General features: G+C 41.9%; 1 protein-coding gene across 4 annotated transcripts in view; it reads right to left on the bottom strand.

Moving 5' to 3' along the window:
• The window catches only part of GARNL3 (GTPase activating Rap/RanGAP domain like 3), a 154,133-nt gene that overhangs the window by 116,731 nt on the left and 18,038 nt on the right, over positions 1-19,364 (bottom strand). For all 4 annotated transcript variants that reach the window (XM_044992942.1, XM_044992939.1, XM_044992944.1 and 1 more), the window contains one exon: positions 14,934-15,003. In XM_044992942.1, coding sequence (XP_044848877.1) covers positions 14,934-15,003 — 70 coding nt within the window. The remainder of the gene's footprint in view (positions 1-14,933; positions 15,004-19,364) is intronic.

Raw genomic sequence — 19,364 nt, 5'->3', positions numbered from 1 at the left:
TAATACACTCAAGAAACAGGTCACAAAATTTAATTTCTCACCCTAAATGTTGTTTTAGGCAAGTTGCAGAGTTTCTGTAGCTTAGAGTTCCAGTTATTTCTCTTTACAAACTGGACCCCTGTCTCAGCCTGGACTCAACCCTGCCTTTCCCTTCAGGTGTTTTTAGCAGTCTTCCTTCCTGGGCAGGCAAAGGAGGAGAGTCCTGAATGCCTTCCTTCCCAGCCTTAAATAGAATTTACATAAGGCGGGAAGCCTTTATTTCCAGCGGGAAAGTACCAGCAGTATCAAAGTGGTATTTTGTACCAGGTGACCTTATCACCTGACCCTGCAGTATCAAAGCAACCAGGAAACAAGGTTTATTTGCAATGTCCACATGAAGGAACGCCAGGGAAGATGGGAAATCCACATCTTTGAAAATTAATTGTCTTTTCCTAATGGCCCATTAAGGCTGGTTGCTTACTGTCTGGTGGGCATTTCCCAAGAACACACATAGTTGTAATTGTTATAGGGTGGATAAAAATCAATGATTTTAAAAACAAGTAAATAAAAAAGTCAGATTTTTTTTATTTAAATCAGATTTTTGAGGGAAAAAACTAACTAAAGGTAGTATTAATTAAGCTACATTGAAGTTCAAAGATATCATCATGGAATAGGGATTATAAATTCTATAGTATGAGACAATATATTCATGTAATGTTTAAGAAAAGTTTTGTAAATGAGTTTCCAATAGTTCATGGACTAGGGACCCAATCTTGTGAGGTTCCAGGGGATTCTGCATCGATTATTTAGGTTAATCTTTCTATCTACCCAATGGACTCAGTGCTCAGTCTAGAAGATACCAGAGATGCTAAGTTTTGCAGTTCTCAAACTGTGGATTTGTGTCTCCAGAGATAACATGCTTGTTAACAGCAAAAACGGTTGTTGATTTTTAAAAAAAGTTAAAAAAATATTTAACTATTTTAGTTAAACAATTTTAACAAAAAAAACCCTGATTTTAAAAAACTTGAACATTTAGCTGAATTCTAAAATTCATATGCTAGTTTTGTTAAAATATTATGTTTGCTGTTGAAAAAAAAATTCAGAATACATAATAATGTTGTTCTAGTTAAATAAAACAATTTAAATGTCTGTCTGATGATGTTCTCCTCCTAATTACAGCATGCCAAGAAAATCCTCCAAATATGAATGATTAACCTGTTGAAGTGGAGATAGTTCACCTCCCAATGACTTCATAAATATCTGCTTCAATTGCCTTTGGTAAATGAAATTACCAAACAATCATTCATTTTCTGATGTAGCTGTAAAACTAATCTGAAAAGTTTTCAAAATAAATCACTTTAAAAATGTATAGTGTGTACCTTTTAAAAATGAAACCTACATCTATCTCCGAGTTGTGAAGAATATGTATTAAGGTTATAACAACTAACAAGAATGCACTTTTATGTAAAAATCCATGATCAAATCGAGTCTTCCTGACTAGTGATACAAATCAAATCCACCCTGTAAGCAACACATCTCTAAAAACAACAGTTATGAAAGGTAGGTAACTGTTTTTTCTTCTTCGAGTGCTTGCTCATGTCAATTCCATTCTAGGTGACTCGCAAGCAGTATCAATGGAGGCAGGCTCAGAGTTCATAGTCGTGCAGCTTGTAGCACAGCTCTGCCAAAGCCGGCACTGTCTTGCACCTGGCGAGTCAGTGCATAGTGCGATGTGAACGTATGGACAGACAACCAGGTGGTGGCCCAACAGATCTCTTGGATCAGCACCTGTGCCAGGAAGGCTGCCTAAGACCCCTGCACCCTAGAGGAATGAGCCGTCACAATCGCTGGTGGGGGCACTTTTGCCAGCTCGTAGCAGTGGCAGATTCACGCCATGATTCAAGACAAAATTCTCTGGGCTGACACTGGGCAGCCCTTCATCCTGTCCGTGACAGCAACAAACAACTGCACTGATTTATGGCACAGCGTAGAAGTCGTGCGCCTGTCTGATGTCTAGTGTATGCAGCCTACGCTCCTCATCTGATGCGTGAGGTTTCAGACAGAGGACCAGTAAGTAAATGTCCTGGTCCGTGTGCAACTAGGAAACAACTTTGGGCAGAAAAGCCGAATGCGTGAGCAGCAGGACCTTGTCCTTGTAGAAGACTATATAGGGCGGCTCTGACGTGAGCACCATGATCTTGGATACCCGCTATGCTGATGTTATGATGTCCAAGAAGATAACCTTCCAGGAAAGGAGCAGGAGGGAGCAAGCAGCTAGGGGTTCAAAAGGAGGGCCCATGAGCTTCGAGAGCACCAGATTCAGGTCCCACAGGGGAACTGGGTCTCGGACGTGTGGGTACAGGTGCTCTAGCCCTTTCAGGAATCGTGCCGTCATGAGATGGGCAAAGACAGACCTGCATTTCGCCTTCCGTTTCAGGGCAGAAGTGGCTGCCAGGTGCAACTTGACCACGCCGCTTCCCACAGTTCCCATTGGCCAGGAACAGCGAACCGCAGCCACTAGGAGTTGCAGGGTCATGCCTGCAGACAGTCAATGTAAACAAAATGTCTCATGGCCTGCCAGTGGATTACCCTGATGGGCCGCGTGCCGAAGGCTGCCGACACCTGATCTAGGGGTTGCCTGCTGGGAATGTAGACCATTGCTAGCCACGTTTTGCAGGGGTCGCAGATGAAACCAGGCATGCCTGACCACGTACGTGCATGCTGCCATGTGGCCCCATCAGCCGCAGGCAAGTGTGGGCCATGGTGATGGGATGTCTCCTATGTGGGCAATGAGATCCACTATGGCCTGAAAGCGTGCTTCTGGAAGGAAGGCCCTGGCTCACGTGGAATTGAGAACCACTCCAATAAACTCCATGCGCTGGTTCAGCGTTAACGTCGACTTTTCTGTGTTTATTAACATGCCCAGGTCGTTGCAGGTGAAGCATACCAGATCGAGGCTTCTCCACATCTGTCCCGGAGATGAGCCCTTGATGAGCCAGTCGTCGAGGTACAGAGGGATCTGGACCCCCTGACATCTGAGATAAGCCGCTACTGGCACCACGCATTCCATGAACACCCTGGGGGCTGAAGACAGGCCAAAAGGTGGCACTGTGAACTGGAAGCAGCACCCTGCGACTAAGAAATGCAGGAACCATCTGTGTCCTGAGAATATGGAGACATGGAAGTAAGCGTGCTTTAAGTCGAGAGCGGTGTACCAGTCCCCCGGATCCAGGGAGGGGATAATGGAGGCCAGGGAGACCATTCAAGAAGTTGAAGTTCCACAAGACTTGTTTAGGCCACGCAGGTCCAGGATGGGTCTGAGGCCTCCCTTGGCCTTCGGGATTAGGAAGTATCAGGAATAGAATCCTCTTCCTTCCATGGCCCAAGGAACCACCTCCACAGCCCCCTCACTGCAGAAGCTTGTCAACCTTCTGAACCAGGAGTTTCTTGTGAGAAGGGTCCCTGAAGAGAGATGGGGAAGCCAGAGGGGTATCCACAAACTGCAGGGTATAGCCCCGAGCTACTATGTCCAGGACCCTGCAGTCGAAGATAACCCGTGACTGGGCCGAGCGTAGGGAGAAAGGCGGCTGAGGAAAGGACAGGCAGGATCTGGCCGGCTGACTGAGGAATCGCTCTCGAGCGCACCCTCAAAATGATCGCTTTTGGCTCTCTGGCTGCTTAGTGGGTCCAGGCTGGCATGGCAATTGAGAGGAAAAAGGGCAGCGATGGCTAAACCTGATGTCCCTTCTCCTTGCAGACTGCCAGGCTTGCCAAGGCCTCAACGGTTGTGGAGGCCGGAATGGCTTTCTGGCAGACTGAGGGGTATGCATGCCCAACAAGCGAAGGGTAGCATTAGTGTCCTTCAACCCGTGTAGCGTGGCATCCGTTTGATTGGAGAAAAGCCCAACTCCGTCAAAGAGGAGGTCCTGAATTGAGCCTGCATCTCCTGGGAAAGGCCTGCCGCTTGGAGTCAGGAGCTGCATTGCATACCACAGCCGATGCGACCATCCCCGCTGCCAAGTCTGCCACGTCTCATGCCATTTGCAGGGAGCATCTGGCTGCTGCGGTCCCTTCCTCTACCAGGGTACCAAACTCCTGAGCCTGACCCTGAGGAAGGGAGTACTGGAACTTCTGGAGGCTGTCCCAGAGGTTAAAATTGTATCAGCCCAGCAGGACCTGATGGTTCATCACCCAGAAATGTAAGCTGCTGTTGAATAAATTTTTCTCCCAAACACATCAAGTTTCTTGGCTTCTTTGTTCTTGGGGACTGAGGTGGTGGGGATCTGCTTGTCCTTCTCATCAGCCACTGACACCACTAGTGAGGTCGGGGGAGGGTGGGTATACAAGTACTCGAAATCTTTGGCCGGCAAAAAGTACTTTTTCTCAGCCCATTTTGAGGTGGGTGGGATAGAGGATGGGATCTGCCACAGAGCCTTAGCAATCTTGAGGACCCCATCATGTACATGTAGATCGATCCAGGCGGGCTTGCAGGCTGAGAAGCCATTGAAAAGGGAGTCCTCCTGCTCAGCCACCTTGTGCACTTCCAGCCCGAAGTTCTCGTCCACCTGCCTGAGAAGGGCTTGGCGTTCTTTAAAGTCATCCGGGGGGCTGGCCCTGGAAGGTCCTGTGACCGCCTCGTCTGGGGAAGAGGCGGCCCTTGCTATCGGTGGAGGCGCTGAGGGCTCGGCAGCCGCTGGAAAGGGAGGTTTAGGGGTGGGCACCGGATCCTCCACCTCAACCTCGGAGCGAGCTTCCAGTCCCGGTGCCAGTGGAGCAGTCGATCTTCACTCTGACGCGGCCACTGATGTGTGCTGAAAAGGGGGCATCGTCATCACCAGAATGCCCCATGCTCCCCATTACAGCCACTGTGTTGGCCACTGGCCTTGCTGCCACTGTGGTGCTGTGGACGGCAGAGCAGTTTCCGATGCCAAATCCCATTGCGGAGACTGGGGCGATGGGCTGAACTGGGCTTCTGTTCCAGAGGAACCACTCTTCGGCAACCAGAGAGGAACCGTCAATGCCTGGGTCTGCTTGCTGGTCGTGGCTACCAGTGAGCACCGACTAGGCGTAAGTGACCGATGGCTATATCAGGGAGAACCAGTGCTGGGAGACTGGTAACATGAGGGGGAGCAGTCCCACGGTGCCAGTGACCGGGATCGACATCTAGACACACACTGGCAATAGGGCGAACAGCGCCAGTCATAATATGGGGAGTGTCAACCCCACACTGGCGAACAACATCCAGGAGGCAGCAAAGAATCCTGTGGCACCTTATAGACTAACAGACATTTTGCAGCATGAGCTTTCGTGGGTGAATGCCCACTTCGTCGGATGCCACCCACGAAAGCTCATGCTGCAAAACGTCTGTTAGTCTATAAGGTGCCACAGGATTCTTTGCTGCTTTTACAGAACCAGACTAACACGGCTACCTCTGATACTTAACATCCAGGAGGAGAGTTTTGGCAACCTGCGGCGCAGTTGTGACCTGCCACGGGATTGCTTGTCCAGCGACCTACAGTGCTGTCCTGCCCCCGGAGGGGTCTTAACGGCTTGCTTGCCCTCTTGAGGAACCTTAGCATGGTCCTGTGGAACCAGAGACATCATAGGAGCAGGTGGAGACCAGTGCTCTCTCTGTGCCTGGGTTTCGGATGCAACAGTGCAGGTAGGATGGTGGGTCCCATACCTCTCACCAGAGTCAGTGATGGACCTTTAAGAGGGCTAAGAGCCCCAGCCGCAGAGGCATGCTCGCACTGTTCCGGAGAAGGTTGGTGGACAGGCCTGGTCCCTCAATCGGATGAACTCTGGGCCCCCTTGCTCAACACCAGTGAGCACTTCTTCGCTTTCTTCTTCAGCACCGGCAACGGCAAACAGTGCCGAGAGGAGCCAGGTGTCAGCTGCACACTGCACACAGAGGCCAAAGTACTCGGTATGGCCTGCATAGAGGGCTCGGAAGCTGGGCGGAGAGCAGATTCCATCAGGAGTCCTAAGGCAAATGTCCTTCTCCTTCTGGGTGCGAGGCCGATAAATTCTTACAGATCTGGCAACGCTCCATGATGTGTGATTCCCCCAAGCATTTAAGGCAACTGTCGTGGGGGACACTCACAGACATAGGACTGCCACAGACCGAGCAGGGCTTAAACCCGGGAGCTCGAGCATGCCCTGCATGGGGCAAAGTCCCACTGGGATCCTAACTATCAGCTAACTATGCACTTAACTACTTAACATGAACTACAATCGAACCAAGGCCCAAAGTCCAATGGGAGAAACCACTAGCTCTTGACAAGCAAGAGAAGCGCTCCGACTGACCACCACAGGCGGTAAGAAGGAACTGAGAGGGCATGGGCCAGCAGCACCTGATATACTGTGTCATGGGTGCAGCACACTAGAGGGTGCTAGAGCCAGCCCTATGGGTACCACTAAGGCAAAAATCTCCAACGGCCACACACGTGGGCTCGCACACATCTAGAATGGAAACGACACAAGCAAGCACTCAAAAAAGAACTTGATTTATGGTAAATAGGGTTTTAATAACATCTCACTATACATAAGACCAGGACTAAGGAAGCAAGGTAACCTAGGGGGAAGAAAGCTCCACGTTCCAGCATGTAAACCACATAATGAAGCAAAAGGACTCTGGACAATCCAAGGATTTCTGACCCCAACCTGGAGTGGTGAGAAAACAGAGGCAGGGAAATGTGTGTAGGATTTGTTTTGTATAATTTGTACACTTTCTTGTGCTTTATATAATTAAGGAAAAGAGCAAATGCGTTAGACTTGTGCAAAATGTCTGTGTATGTTAAATTCTTCATAACTACTGCATGCCTCTGGAGACACACTATTAAATCAGAAACTTCACATTTTTGGGGTGGAGTTCTGAGAGCGTGTGTTTAAGTCCAAGGAAGTCTAAGGGTCAATGCTGGGCCCAGAGGGACTAGGTAGTTAGACAGTGGGTCCTAGCTCTCAGAAGGCGGTGCTAGATAAAAAGTCTGTACCCCAAGAGTATACCTAGGAACCCCAAGATTGGAGCAGTATCTGGATTTCATTCAGACTCCAGAGAGTTAAAACTCTCCAGGATCCAGGGACCAGAGGTTTGGATTCCCCTCACAGCAGTCTGTGGGTGTCCAGCAAGGGGCAGTTGGCCAGAAATGTGACAGAATGGTAGAAGCATTTGGGATATGGCAGCATGTGAATCTTCTTAAAATACTTTTGCAAAGGCCTACACATATTACTGCTCTTAAACTGAAAGCCAGGAGCACGTCTGTTAGCTTGTTTTGGATACAAGTTAAATCAAGCATAAATTACTAACTGCTCATAAAACAGCAGCTTCTATTCGCCGGTGGTCAGGAGAAATCAAAGTTAGTGAAGGCAGGGTGGGGCACCCACTCCAAACTGGGGCCCAGGAGGTCCTTTTTCTCCTGCTAGTATTTGCCTTGTTCACAGCTGCCCCACACTGGTGACTCATAGTCCTTAAGTAATAAGCTCAGGTCTCTCTCCTCCTTTGTCATTTTTAACTAAAACCCCCATAGTTTATAGCAGAAACTTCTGTTACTAGTCCCTAAGTGCACAAACTTATACTTTGTACTATAAAATTTCACCCTATTTCTATTACTCCAGTCCTCTAGGTCATCCAGTTCTTCTTGTACAATATTCTGATCCTCCTCCCTATTGACAACACCTCCCAAGTTTGTGTCATCACCAAATTTCAGTAGCACAAGCCTGCTTTTTGTGCCAACATAATAAAATTATTTTAAAAGATTAGTTCCAAGACCGATCCTTGAGGAACTCCACCAGTAATCTCCCAGTAGTCTGACAGATCTCCTTTCAGTACAACCAGTTGTTCTCTCCCCTTTAGCCAGTTCCATACCCATTTTACAATTCTTGTATTAATCCCCATTTTAACTACTAATTTCCCAGATTATATGGTATCAAATGCTCTGCTGAAATCCAGTTAGGGAAATGCAGTAGATCTAATCTTATCAAACAAACATCAAGTTAATCTGGCATGATCTACTTTTGGTAAACCCGTGTTGAATTTCATACACTTTTCCATTTAACTCCATGTATTTAATTATTATTTCCTTTAAGAACCCCTCCAGTAGATTTCCACAAGCTTAAACCATATACAAAGCTTTACAAGTTAATGAAAAATAAATCCTATAGAAAAGAGATATCAGGTTACTTTGATAGGATTACAAGTTTGGTTGATACAGGTAACAGTGCTGAGGTAATATTCTTAAACTTCTGTAAGGCATTAGACTGGGTACCGCACAATTTTTTGAATAAAAAGCTTGAACAATACAAAATCAACAGGGCACACATTAAATGGATTAAAAACTAACGAACTGATAGGTCTCAAAATGTAACTATAAAGAGGGAATCATCATTGAGCAGGTGTGTTTTTTGGGGAGATAAATGAATTTACATTTGTGAAACTCAAATACTACAGTGACAAGTCACAGAAAAGCTATGAGAAAATTAATAATTCTGTATTTAAAGCAAATTTTGAACAGCACACAGTAAATAGCGTATGGTGCCACACATTGACTAGGATAAAATACTCAATAAGCTGCTCACTCAGTAAGCCCCATCCAACCTGTGCACTGAATGAGGCAGAGGTTCTGTGGAAAAATAATATGTCTTTATATAATTAAAAATCTGTATCAAAATGCATATACACAAGGGAGATCATATTAAAGTGGCATATGCAACCTTAATATTGGCATTTTCTAGCTTCTGACTGCTTTTGTTGACTCTGCAACTTAATGGTCTTTCAATGTATTTTCTGTAGGTAATTCTATATAGGTTCTTCTCCTGCCTTCATCACTGTAGTATCTAAGCGCCTTTCAGTAGTACATTAAGTGATGTAGTTAATATCTGTCACCTGTAGTTCATTCTCCCTTTCATACTCTCCCTCAGGGAAGAATTGTGTGTGCAATGTAGTTTTGTAGGCTATTTTCTGTTATATATACACACTACTCTATGTTCATACTGAAGAAGGCAAGGTCAAAGAAGTCCACTTTGCACATGGAATTGTGGAGGGTCTATGGCTAGAATTTGCTTTACATGCTGTTTCAGACTCAAAGCATGGAATTTTCAGAAGTACTCAATGTGTAAGCAGTATACGGCCAACACGGAGCACTTTTGAAAATCCCACCTCTAGTTTGTAAGTTGTGAAAGAGGGTCTGGGGACCTGTCCAGGATTCATAACAAAAGGAAAAAAACCTGACTTTCAGGGGTTTAACAAAAGGCTTGACCAAAAACAGATACCAACAGACAACATGGTCTCTGAAAGGTAGGTTTTGAAGTATTTTGTTAGGCCTCTGAAATGGAAGCTAACAATCACTACTGAGTCACTCTTCTGCAGGATAAGGCATGTACATGTATGTTCCCCCATTTTGTGTGTGTAGTTGTATCTGATAAAAATTGGTTTGGAAAGCATGGATCACTTCCTTGGATCAGGTGGTATGGGAAAGAGAGGCTGAGGGAGGAAGGGAGACCTTTATTTCTAGACAACAAATGATGCTGACAGGCTCATCAGAGGAGTCAGAGACTGAATTGCTTTCACAGGAGGTAAGCTATTCACTTGCTTTTTTTCCCTCTGAGGGAAAAAAAGCTGTATCTAGTTTAGTATATGAGAAGTATAAATCTAAATATGTTAGGCAAGCCATTTTTTAAAACTCCATTTTCTCTCTGTTTATAATAAATATTAGTTTTGCTAGAGTGCTGTTGTCTTGGTAATTCCATCCAGATTTCCCTGGAGAAAAGAAAAACCCGTATCCTCTAAGACAGGGGTCAGCAACCTTTCAGAAGTGCTGTGCCAAGCCTTCGTTTATTCACTCTAATTTAAGGTTTCGCGTGCCAGTAATACATTTTAATGTTTTTAGAAGGTCTCTTTCTACAAGTCTATAATATATAACTAAACTATTGTTGTATATAAAGTAAACAAGGTTTTTAAAACGTTTAAGAAGCTTCATTTAAAATTAAATTAAAATGCAGAGCCCCCCGGACTGGTGGCCAGGACCCGGCCAGTGTGAGTGCCACTGAAAATCAGCACATGTGCCGCCTTCGGCACGCGTGCCATAGGTTGCCTACCCCTGCTCTAAGGGGAGGTGCTAAATGGTAGGATTTCTGGAACCTACATACCCAACTCAGTTATGGACACAGATGGAGGCAACCTATCCCAGTGAATGGTGTTGTCGTTAGCCTGCAGTGAGCCAACACAAGGACACAGCACAAAGGCCATCCCTTTTACTCCAGTGTTCACTTGAGTGGGGAACAAATATATATATATATAAATAAAAGAACATAAGAAAGGCCGTACCGGGTCAGACCAAAGGTCCATCTATCTATCTATATATATACACACACACACACACGCACATATATATTAAAGCTGTCAAGTGATTAAAAAAATTAGTCGTGATTAATCGCACTGTTAAACAATAATAGAATACCATTTATTTAAATATTTTTGTATTTTTTTTACATTTTCAAATATATTGATTTCAATTATAACAGACTACAAAGTATACAGTGCTCACTTTATATTTAGTTTTGATTACAAATATTTGCGCTGTAAAAAAACAAAAGAAATTGTATTTCAATTCACCTAATACAAGTACTGTAGTGCAGTCTCTTTATCATGAAAGTTGAACTTACAAATGTAGAATTATGTACAAAAAAAAACTTCATTAAAAAATAAAACAGTGTAAAACTTTAGAGTCTACAAGTCCACTCAGTCCTATTTCTTGTTCAGACAAACAAGTTTGTTTACATTTGTAGGAGATAATGCTGCCCACTTCTTGTTCACGTCACCTGAAAGTGAGAACTTGTTTTCACATGGCATTGTTGTATTTGGTGTCGCAAGTTATTTACATGACAAATGCGCTAAAGATTCATATGTCCCTTCATGCTTCAACCATCATTCCAGAGCACATGCGTCCAGGCAGATGACGGGTTCAGCTCAATAACAATCCAAAGCAGTGCAGACTGATGCACGTGCATTTTCATCATCTGAGTCAGATGCCACCAGCAGAAGGTTGATTTTCTTTTTTGGTGGTTCAGATTCTGTAGTTTCCACATCGGAGTGTTGTTCTTTTACAGCTTCTGGAAGCATGCTCCATACCTCATCCCTCTCAGATTTTGGAAGGCACTTCAGATTCTTAAACCTTGGGTTGAGTGCTGTAGCTATCTTTAGAAATCTCACATCGGTACCTTCTTTGCGTTTTGTCAAATCTGCAGCAAAAGTGCTCTTAAATGAACATGTGCTTAGTCATCATCCGAGACTACCATAACATGAAATATATGGCAGAATATGGGTAAAATAGAGCCAGAGACAAACAATTCTTCCACAAGGAGTTCAGTCACTAATTTAATTAACACATTATTTCTTTAACAAGTGTCATCAGCACGGAAGCACATCCTCTGGAATGGTGCATGAAGGGGCATACGAATGTTTAGCATATCTGGCACGTAAATACCTTGCAATGCCAGCTACAAAAGTCCCATCCAAACATCTGTTCTCACTTACTGGTGACACTGTAAATAAGAAGTGGGTAGCATTATCTCCCGTAAATGTAAACAACGTTATTTGTCTAAGCGAATGGCAGAACGAGAAGTAAGACTGACTTGTAGGCTCTGAAGTTTTGAATTGTTTTGTTTTTGAGTGCAATTTTGTAACAAAAAAAGGCTACATTTGCAAGTTGCACTTTCATGATAGAGATTGCACTACAGTACTTCTATGAGGTGAATTGAAAAATATGGTTTATCATTTTTACAGTGCAAATATTTGTAATAAAAATAATATAAAGTGAGCAGTGTACACTTTGTATTCTGTGTTGTAACTGACATCAATATATTTGAAAACGTAGAACATCCAAAAATGTTTAATACATTTGAATTGGTATTCTATTGTTTAACAATGCAATTAAAACTGCAATTAATCACAATTAATTTTTTTAGTTAATCGCCTAAGTTAACTATAATTAATCAACAGCCCACATAGATAGATAGATAGATAGATAGATGGATGAGGTAGAAGAAATCTGATTTTTAAATGAGCAGCATGTTATTCTAAATATAGTACATGTACTCAGAAATACTGTACTGAATGCATATTAAAAACTAATGTATACGTATAAGTAATTTATTCTCTGAACATATTAAGGAGGAATCAAGCTGATCACTAGAGTTGTTCAGCCTATGTCTATAAGGATTTCTAAATAATAAAACAATAAAACAATTAAAATCAGGTACAAGAAGATTATTTTGGTTATAATTTGCCTTTACTTCCCTTCCTATTTCAACTGATTTTTTTCACTCATTTTTTGGATCATTAAAGACTGCTTTTTATAAATTCATGTATTCATAGATTTAAGGCCAGAAGGGACCAGTCCGACCTACCACACAACTTGCGACATACATTTTCACCAAGTTATTACTGCATCAAGCTCAATAAGTTGTGATTGAACTAGAGTATATCAATCAACTGTAAAAGCTGCTTTGACTATTTAAACATTTTATGAAATTGTAGCTCATGAGACTCTTATATCAGACTTGCCAAATTTCCATGATGACATCCAGACTAAAGCCTATTTAGTATGTATGTTATTTAAGTAACTAATAAATTTGGAAATGTGTGGTGCATGTACAGAGAGGCAGTGTGTGCTGCATTTAGAGTAGAGGACTGGGAGTCAAGGGTGCTGAGCTCCATTTCCAGCTCTGCCAATGACTCACTGTGCGGCCTAGAGCAAGTCACTTCTCTATACCTCAGTTTACTCATCAACAAAATGGATATAATACTATTTACCTCAGAAGAATTTTGTGAGAACAAATGCTTATAAGTAACTGGATTAAAATACAATACGCAAACCATGATCAGAGCAGGACAAGAACACATATAAGTAAAAACACCAGCAGCTGCTGGTGCATTGTCTACACAAGATCTCCTGTTATTGCTACCACTGCTGTAGTTGCACCAGTGGTAATTTAGGGAGAAATTCTAGGGTAGATCAGGCTTTGTTGCACTAAGGGTAGAAATCCCCAGCAGAAAATAAAATTGTTCAAGAAGTGAACAGGCTCGGGGAAAAAAAGCATTGATTCAATATTTTGTTTTTAAAAGCCTGAAGAATTACAGGGATTTTAATAAGGAGAAAAGTTAAACCACATTTCATGACAGACAAAATTGTCCCCTCAATTTCAGCTCCATGTCAGCCATTATTTAACATTTAAAACCTAATGTTAGGAGAACTGATATTTACTAAGTAGAAAAGATCGAAAAAATATGCCTGAAGCTACGATTTTGTCACACACAATTTAGTCAATTTCATAGCACAGGTGCTGGGAAAAAAAATCCATAGTCATGGAAAGTCCATAACCGAGGGCTGTGGGAAAAGGCGTGTTGAAGAGTGGCTCAGCCCAGCAAGGAGGGAAGGCTGAGAGAGGGGTGTTGAAGAGGGGAGACTAGAGAGCAAGCCCACCCCACCAAGGAGGGGAGGCCTCAGGGGACTGGAAGGACAGAAGAGCAAACTCACTAAGTGGCAGCTCCTGTCCCATGGGCTGGACCCGTCTCCCCGCTCCAAGCATTGTAACTCTGCGCACTAGGTTGCCACATCACTCAGGTTTGGCACATCCGCCCCTCTGTCTTCATCTACAGACCTGAGGGGCGCTGTCACCACGTGGGCCAGGTTGCAATGCCCAGAGCAAGGAACTGGGACCACAGGAGTGACCACTGTAGCGGGTCACAAACTTTATTAAAATTCACAATTACTGTGAACACCATCACCACATCACCAAAATTCTAGCCACAGTTATGATTGTGACAGAAAAAAAAATTTGTTTCTACCATATGTGATACCACAAGTAGATTTTCCAAAATGTCAAACAGATAAAGAACAAACAAACCAAAAATTAAGGCCACTTGTCCTAAATTACTGTACTTTGGACCCATGAATAAAAATTTGCAGATAGTTTTTCAAATAATGACCTAAATACTTTCAGTAGGGTGCAAATAGTCTGTTGAGTAGACAACAGTTCATTTGCCCTCTTATGATTATTTCTTTTATTATTAATCATCAGAGATAATACCTTGAATTAGTACAGAAAATACGTGTGTGTGTGTGTGTATATATATATATAAAAAAATCTGATCCTTGGTCTTCTCACAACTGTACTGCTGAACAATAATCTTCCAGTGTACATAATCGGCATACTTATCAATTAATACACTTTCTACTATCTTAAAATCACAGTGCTATCTAATAAGATATTCCAGATTCCTTCCTATATTAAGAGTAAAAATACAGCTTTTCCCTCTTCCCCTCCCCCTCAGTTTCCCTGTATCAACTTGGACAATTTCATTCTGCCTATCTATAGTCAATGACAGTGTTTCAATAACTTATACACTGTTAATTTATGCAGTATCCAAGTTCTTCCTTCATTAAAAGTAAAAATGTTCACTTCATGCCTAGATTTGAAGAAAAATCTTAAACAAAATAAATTAGCATGGATTTTGTAGGCAGGGATTCTTCAATTATAAAATTATACCTCAATTTTTAACTTCAACCTCTCCACCCCACCCCACTAATAAACACACACAAAAAAAATATCAATCAATTATAAAAACACAGTGCTGCTCTTTTGTCAACCTCCAATTAATATCAACAAAACAGGCTTTTGGGGGAGGGGGGGTATATGCTAGATACACACTATTTTTCAACAGACTGGCAGAGAAGATTTAGATTAGAGTGAAAGGTCTGCAAGCAAAGATATTAAATATCCACTTCAAAATAGATTTAAGACATTATAATTTTCAAATTCAACGTAAGAATCTTATTTTCCCAGGCTATTTGTGATGCTTTTGTGATATTTCACCTGCACATAAACAAAAATAGATTTCCACAAGCTCTGCATTACAAGCTGCTAAAATTCAAATCAAATGAGAATCACAAACTTACCAGCTCCACAGATCCATAATGCTTTCTGCTGAACTCGCCACGTCTACAGCCCAAGTCTTCGGAGACAGAACTGGAAGAGAAATGCTTCATCAGTAGACATAGTTAACTGGCCCTAAAGCTCCTGCAATACTCAGCTATCATTGACAAAAATCATTCCTGCTGAACAAGGTTTGCGGTGCATAAGCTCATCACTGCAGGGAACCCTCCTTACAACATGCACAACCTCTAGCAGCCATTGCAGTCTAGATTTCATATTACCCTGAAAGAGAATGAAATGCCTGAGCTTGATCGGAAGGAAAAACCATTATTAAATTAAATATTTAGTCATTATGTGATCAACTGAGAGTTCCAGGGTGGATGGTGATTATAAATTGCATTTGAGATCTCTGCCTAACCTAAGGGAAAAGAAACCCTGCAGTAAACTTAACGCATAGGACAGGACAGCCTACATGAGCTATATTTGCTGACACGTGGTATGCTGTAATTAACTTTCTTACAGGAGAATCTCTTTATTTGTCCTAAATACTCATAGAAAAGAAAAATACAATGATTTTACTGCTGAAGTTTTTTAAAAAACAATAATTAATTTATAGTTTCCTCCTACACTAGGCTTTAATGACAAAAAATAAAATTCTCACTCAGAATAAATGGAAGTCTAGCCCCAAGTTAAATGTGTGTGGGTGCACACGTGCATTCAAACATAGTGATTTCATATGTGTATAATGTATATCATCAATTTATGGGTTTGGTGTACCTAGAACAAGTGGCAAATACATTATTCTTTCTCAATACCTATAGTACACGTTGGCCCCACATATATAGTGGTGATATCCATGTTATAAATACACCTCCACCTTGATATAACGCTGTCCTCGGGAGCCAAAAAATCTTACCATGTTATAGGTGAAACCGCGTTATATTGAACTTGATTTGATCCGCCAGAGCGCGCAGCCACCGCCCCCGGAGTGCTGCTTTACCGTGTTATATCCAAATTTGTGTTATATCGGGTGGCGTTATATCGGGATAGAGGTGTACCATCTAAAAAAAGGCAAGGCTGTAATTTAGAATAAACCTTTGACTGCCTGACCTATCTACTAGTCAATCTCCCCAGCACTTTTCCTGACAACCCAAACCTACCACTAGCTTCCAACAGTCACTACAATTATATAGATTTCTTCAACTTGCTAAAAAAATATTTTCCTCAAAAAATTGCTTTGATGTAACATGGGCAACCGTCAGTCACAGACCAAGAACAGATATCCTGTTAGATATCTTTGGAAACATCAGTGGTAGAAACTGCAGCTTTAACTGTATGGAAGGAGAATTTCTTAGCTTTCAGTAAGACTCAGAGCACTTGCTTCAGCCCTACAGAACCCAAAGGTACCAACATTTAAAATTACAATTTTTAATATAGAAAAGCTATTTTTGGTTGTATTTACAGATATTTAAAATGCCTTATTATTCTTTTCTTTTCTTTTGACTTGTGTGTGGTTGGACTCAAGGCAGCATAAATTTAGGTGGAAAAATACAAATGAAACAGCTCTAATGAAAATTTTAAAACTTGACAAAATAATTCTAAAATACTCTCTCTCAAATATAAGGATTATACAGAAAATACAATGAAGTGTTACTGGTACTCATTTGAGATGACCCACATTATACAAGTATCTAAGCTGCTGATGGGTAGAGTTGCCATCCCAAAGTCATGCTAACACAACCTTCACATTACACCACTCCATCATCTAGTCTATATCTATTCATCCACCACCTACTTATATAAATCACACACCCACACACCATACAGAAAAAACACACTATATTCTTTAGTGAAGTATGGAAAACTGGATAAGAGAACTGAGTTCTAGGGACATAATTCAGATCTTGGATAGGATTTTCAAAAACACATACATCATGTTGGAAAGTGAGATTTACACACTTTTTAAATTTTACTACTTACCACACAAATGAATATAAACAGATTATCCCACATGCCATGATTATACTGTATTATATTACATATAACTAAGGCTTTAAAATAAATTACAGTAGATTCCACTTTATAGCAATACTTATAAAAGCAACTTCCAATTACGGCAATACACTGTCAGGAACCAATCCCATCCTATTATCAATGTTAATAGGATTCAGTTACTGGCCGCTTATTAGCAACTTTTTTTTTTTTAAGAGGAGAGTTCCTATCTGTAATCAATGTCCTGGCTCTAAGAACACATAGCTCAACACTTCTGCTGCGTACCACAGTCTCCAAATGCTTGGACCTATCTTTCACCAATAAAGTTTGGGTTCTGGAGCCCCTATGTGTGCCCAGTGCTAGGCAAGTGCATGTAGCCAAAAAATTTGGTATCTCAAAGTCAACTGTTTGACCGATTCTGAAGAACAGCCCTAACATTTTACAGGAGCATAGAAGCAGCACAAACCAAGGCTGCAAGCATCAACACAATGGAAAGGAGGCAGACGTCGGTGAAACCCTGTAACTCTGGTTTCAACATAAGCTTGGCCAAGGTGCTTGACTCTCCAAACCAAAGTAGAAATAAAGCTAGTCAGCTAGCAGCAAAGCAGCGGAAGAAGTTCAACCCTTCAGATGGCTGGCTCATTCAATGGAAAGCCCTGCACACTGTCATTCAACATAAAGAGCATAGCGAGAAACAAGACACTGATCTTCTGGTGGCTACTGAATGGAGGATGGACATCTTACCCAGCATTCTAGAGACGTTCCAGTCACGTGACATCTTGAGTGCTGATGAACCTGGTCTCTTCTACTGGGCTTTCCCAACATAGGCTGTAGCATGATGAAAGAAGGGTTTGCAGGAGGGGGAAGAAAAAAGAATAAAGCTATGGACCACGTTTCATTGGTGTGTTGTGCAAACATGGATGGAATGGAGAAATCCCATCTTACAGTGGTTGAAAAGAGCAAGTGGCCTCATTGTTTCCCAAGGACCACTCAAAGCTGCCATGATCTACCAAAGCTCCGCAAATGCCTGGATGCACATTTGTTGTTTGAAGAGTGGCTAAATTGCCCGGCTCATTCACTTAATATAGAGCTATCACACATTCTGTTAAAATTCTTCCCTCCAAACACAAACTTAGCCACGCACCCAATGGACATGAGTGTCATTAAAAACTTCAATGGTCTCTACTGTGATCATCTTACTGCAAGCATCATCACATCTCTTGATGCTGACCCACACTTACAAGCATTGGATGTTGACAAAGAACAACTCTGATTGATGTATTTCATCTTGTTAAGAAGTCATGGGCCATTGTTCTCCCCAAGACTGCTGCAAACCCTCCCTTTCTAAAGCAGTTTTCAACAGCAACAAAAAGTGCTGACCTGGTGGACATCAATGTGCTGGCCAATGCATCAGTTCCGGAAACTCTAAAAGCACATGAATTTGAGGCCATTGTTGAATACAACAGTCATTTGCAGACGGAAGGTGAGCTCATTGATGCAAAATTTCTGGAGACAGTAGAGGCTGTGAAACACCTACAGGCTGCTGAGCCACAAGACAATAGTGCATTGGATGATGAACCTGAAGAGCTTTCGCTTATAGAACAGCTACACGCAGTGGACATTTTCCACAAGATATGATAGAATCATGGCTTTGAGAATTGCTATGAGCTGCATGCAAGACTGAGAAGGATTTACAAGTGGAAGTGGCCAACCATAAAAAGCAGACAGACAAATTTTATTCCTGAAAACTTTTATTTTACATTTTAAACAAAAAATGCTTTACTCTGTGTGACACATGAGGAGCACTAACTGTAAGTATGTACTGTTCACCTTACCAAGACATTATACTATAAATGTTTTGTATGTGTTCTTTGGTGCTTTTGAAAAAAAAATTGTTATACAATTGTGTGGCATTAGTCTTTGTGACTCATAGGAAGACGAGATTTCTAAAGTTTGCTCAAAGCTTCACGCTATATAATGTATCCATTTCTGTGTGTCACCTTTGGTTTTTCTTCTTGAGAACACTGTATCAAACTAAAAGTTAGTGAAAAATTTCACTTTGCAATGTATCCCACATATCTGTCTGAAGTACTTATGTGTGACACAGAGAAGTACTGTTATCCCCATTTTACCTGAGGCACAGATCAGTTTGCCCAAGATCACGGGAACTATGTGGTAGGGCAGGGAATTGAATCCAGGTCTTCTAAGTCCTAAGCTAGCTCCCTTACCTCTGCCATGCTGTATGGATATTGATCTCAAAGGCCTAAGGAGTTAAACGTGTTATAAACTCTTTTCACTGTCCAACATTAAACAGAGATAGATAGGTTTGGTGTTAGTTTTAAATAGTTTGGGGTTTACCCAAACCCCAAAAATCATTCAAATTAAAAATATATTGATTAAAACAAAAACAACCAAAAAAAAAAAAAGAAAAAGAAAGAAGAAATTAAAACAAGCATTTATAT

Source organism: Mauremys mutica, chromosome 18, assembly GCF_020497125.1.
Source record: "Mauremys mutica isolate MM-2020 ecotype Southern chromosome 18, ASM2049712v1, whole genome shotgun sequence".
In the NCBI taxonomy this organism is placed as follows: domain Eukaryota; kingdom Metazoa; phylum Chordata; order Testudines; family Geoemydidae; genus Mauremys; species Mauremys mutica.
Note: the sequence above shows the minus strand (reverse complement) of the source record. Positions and strands in the feature narration are given on the sequence as shown.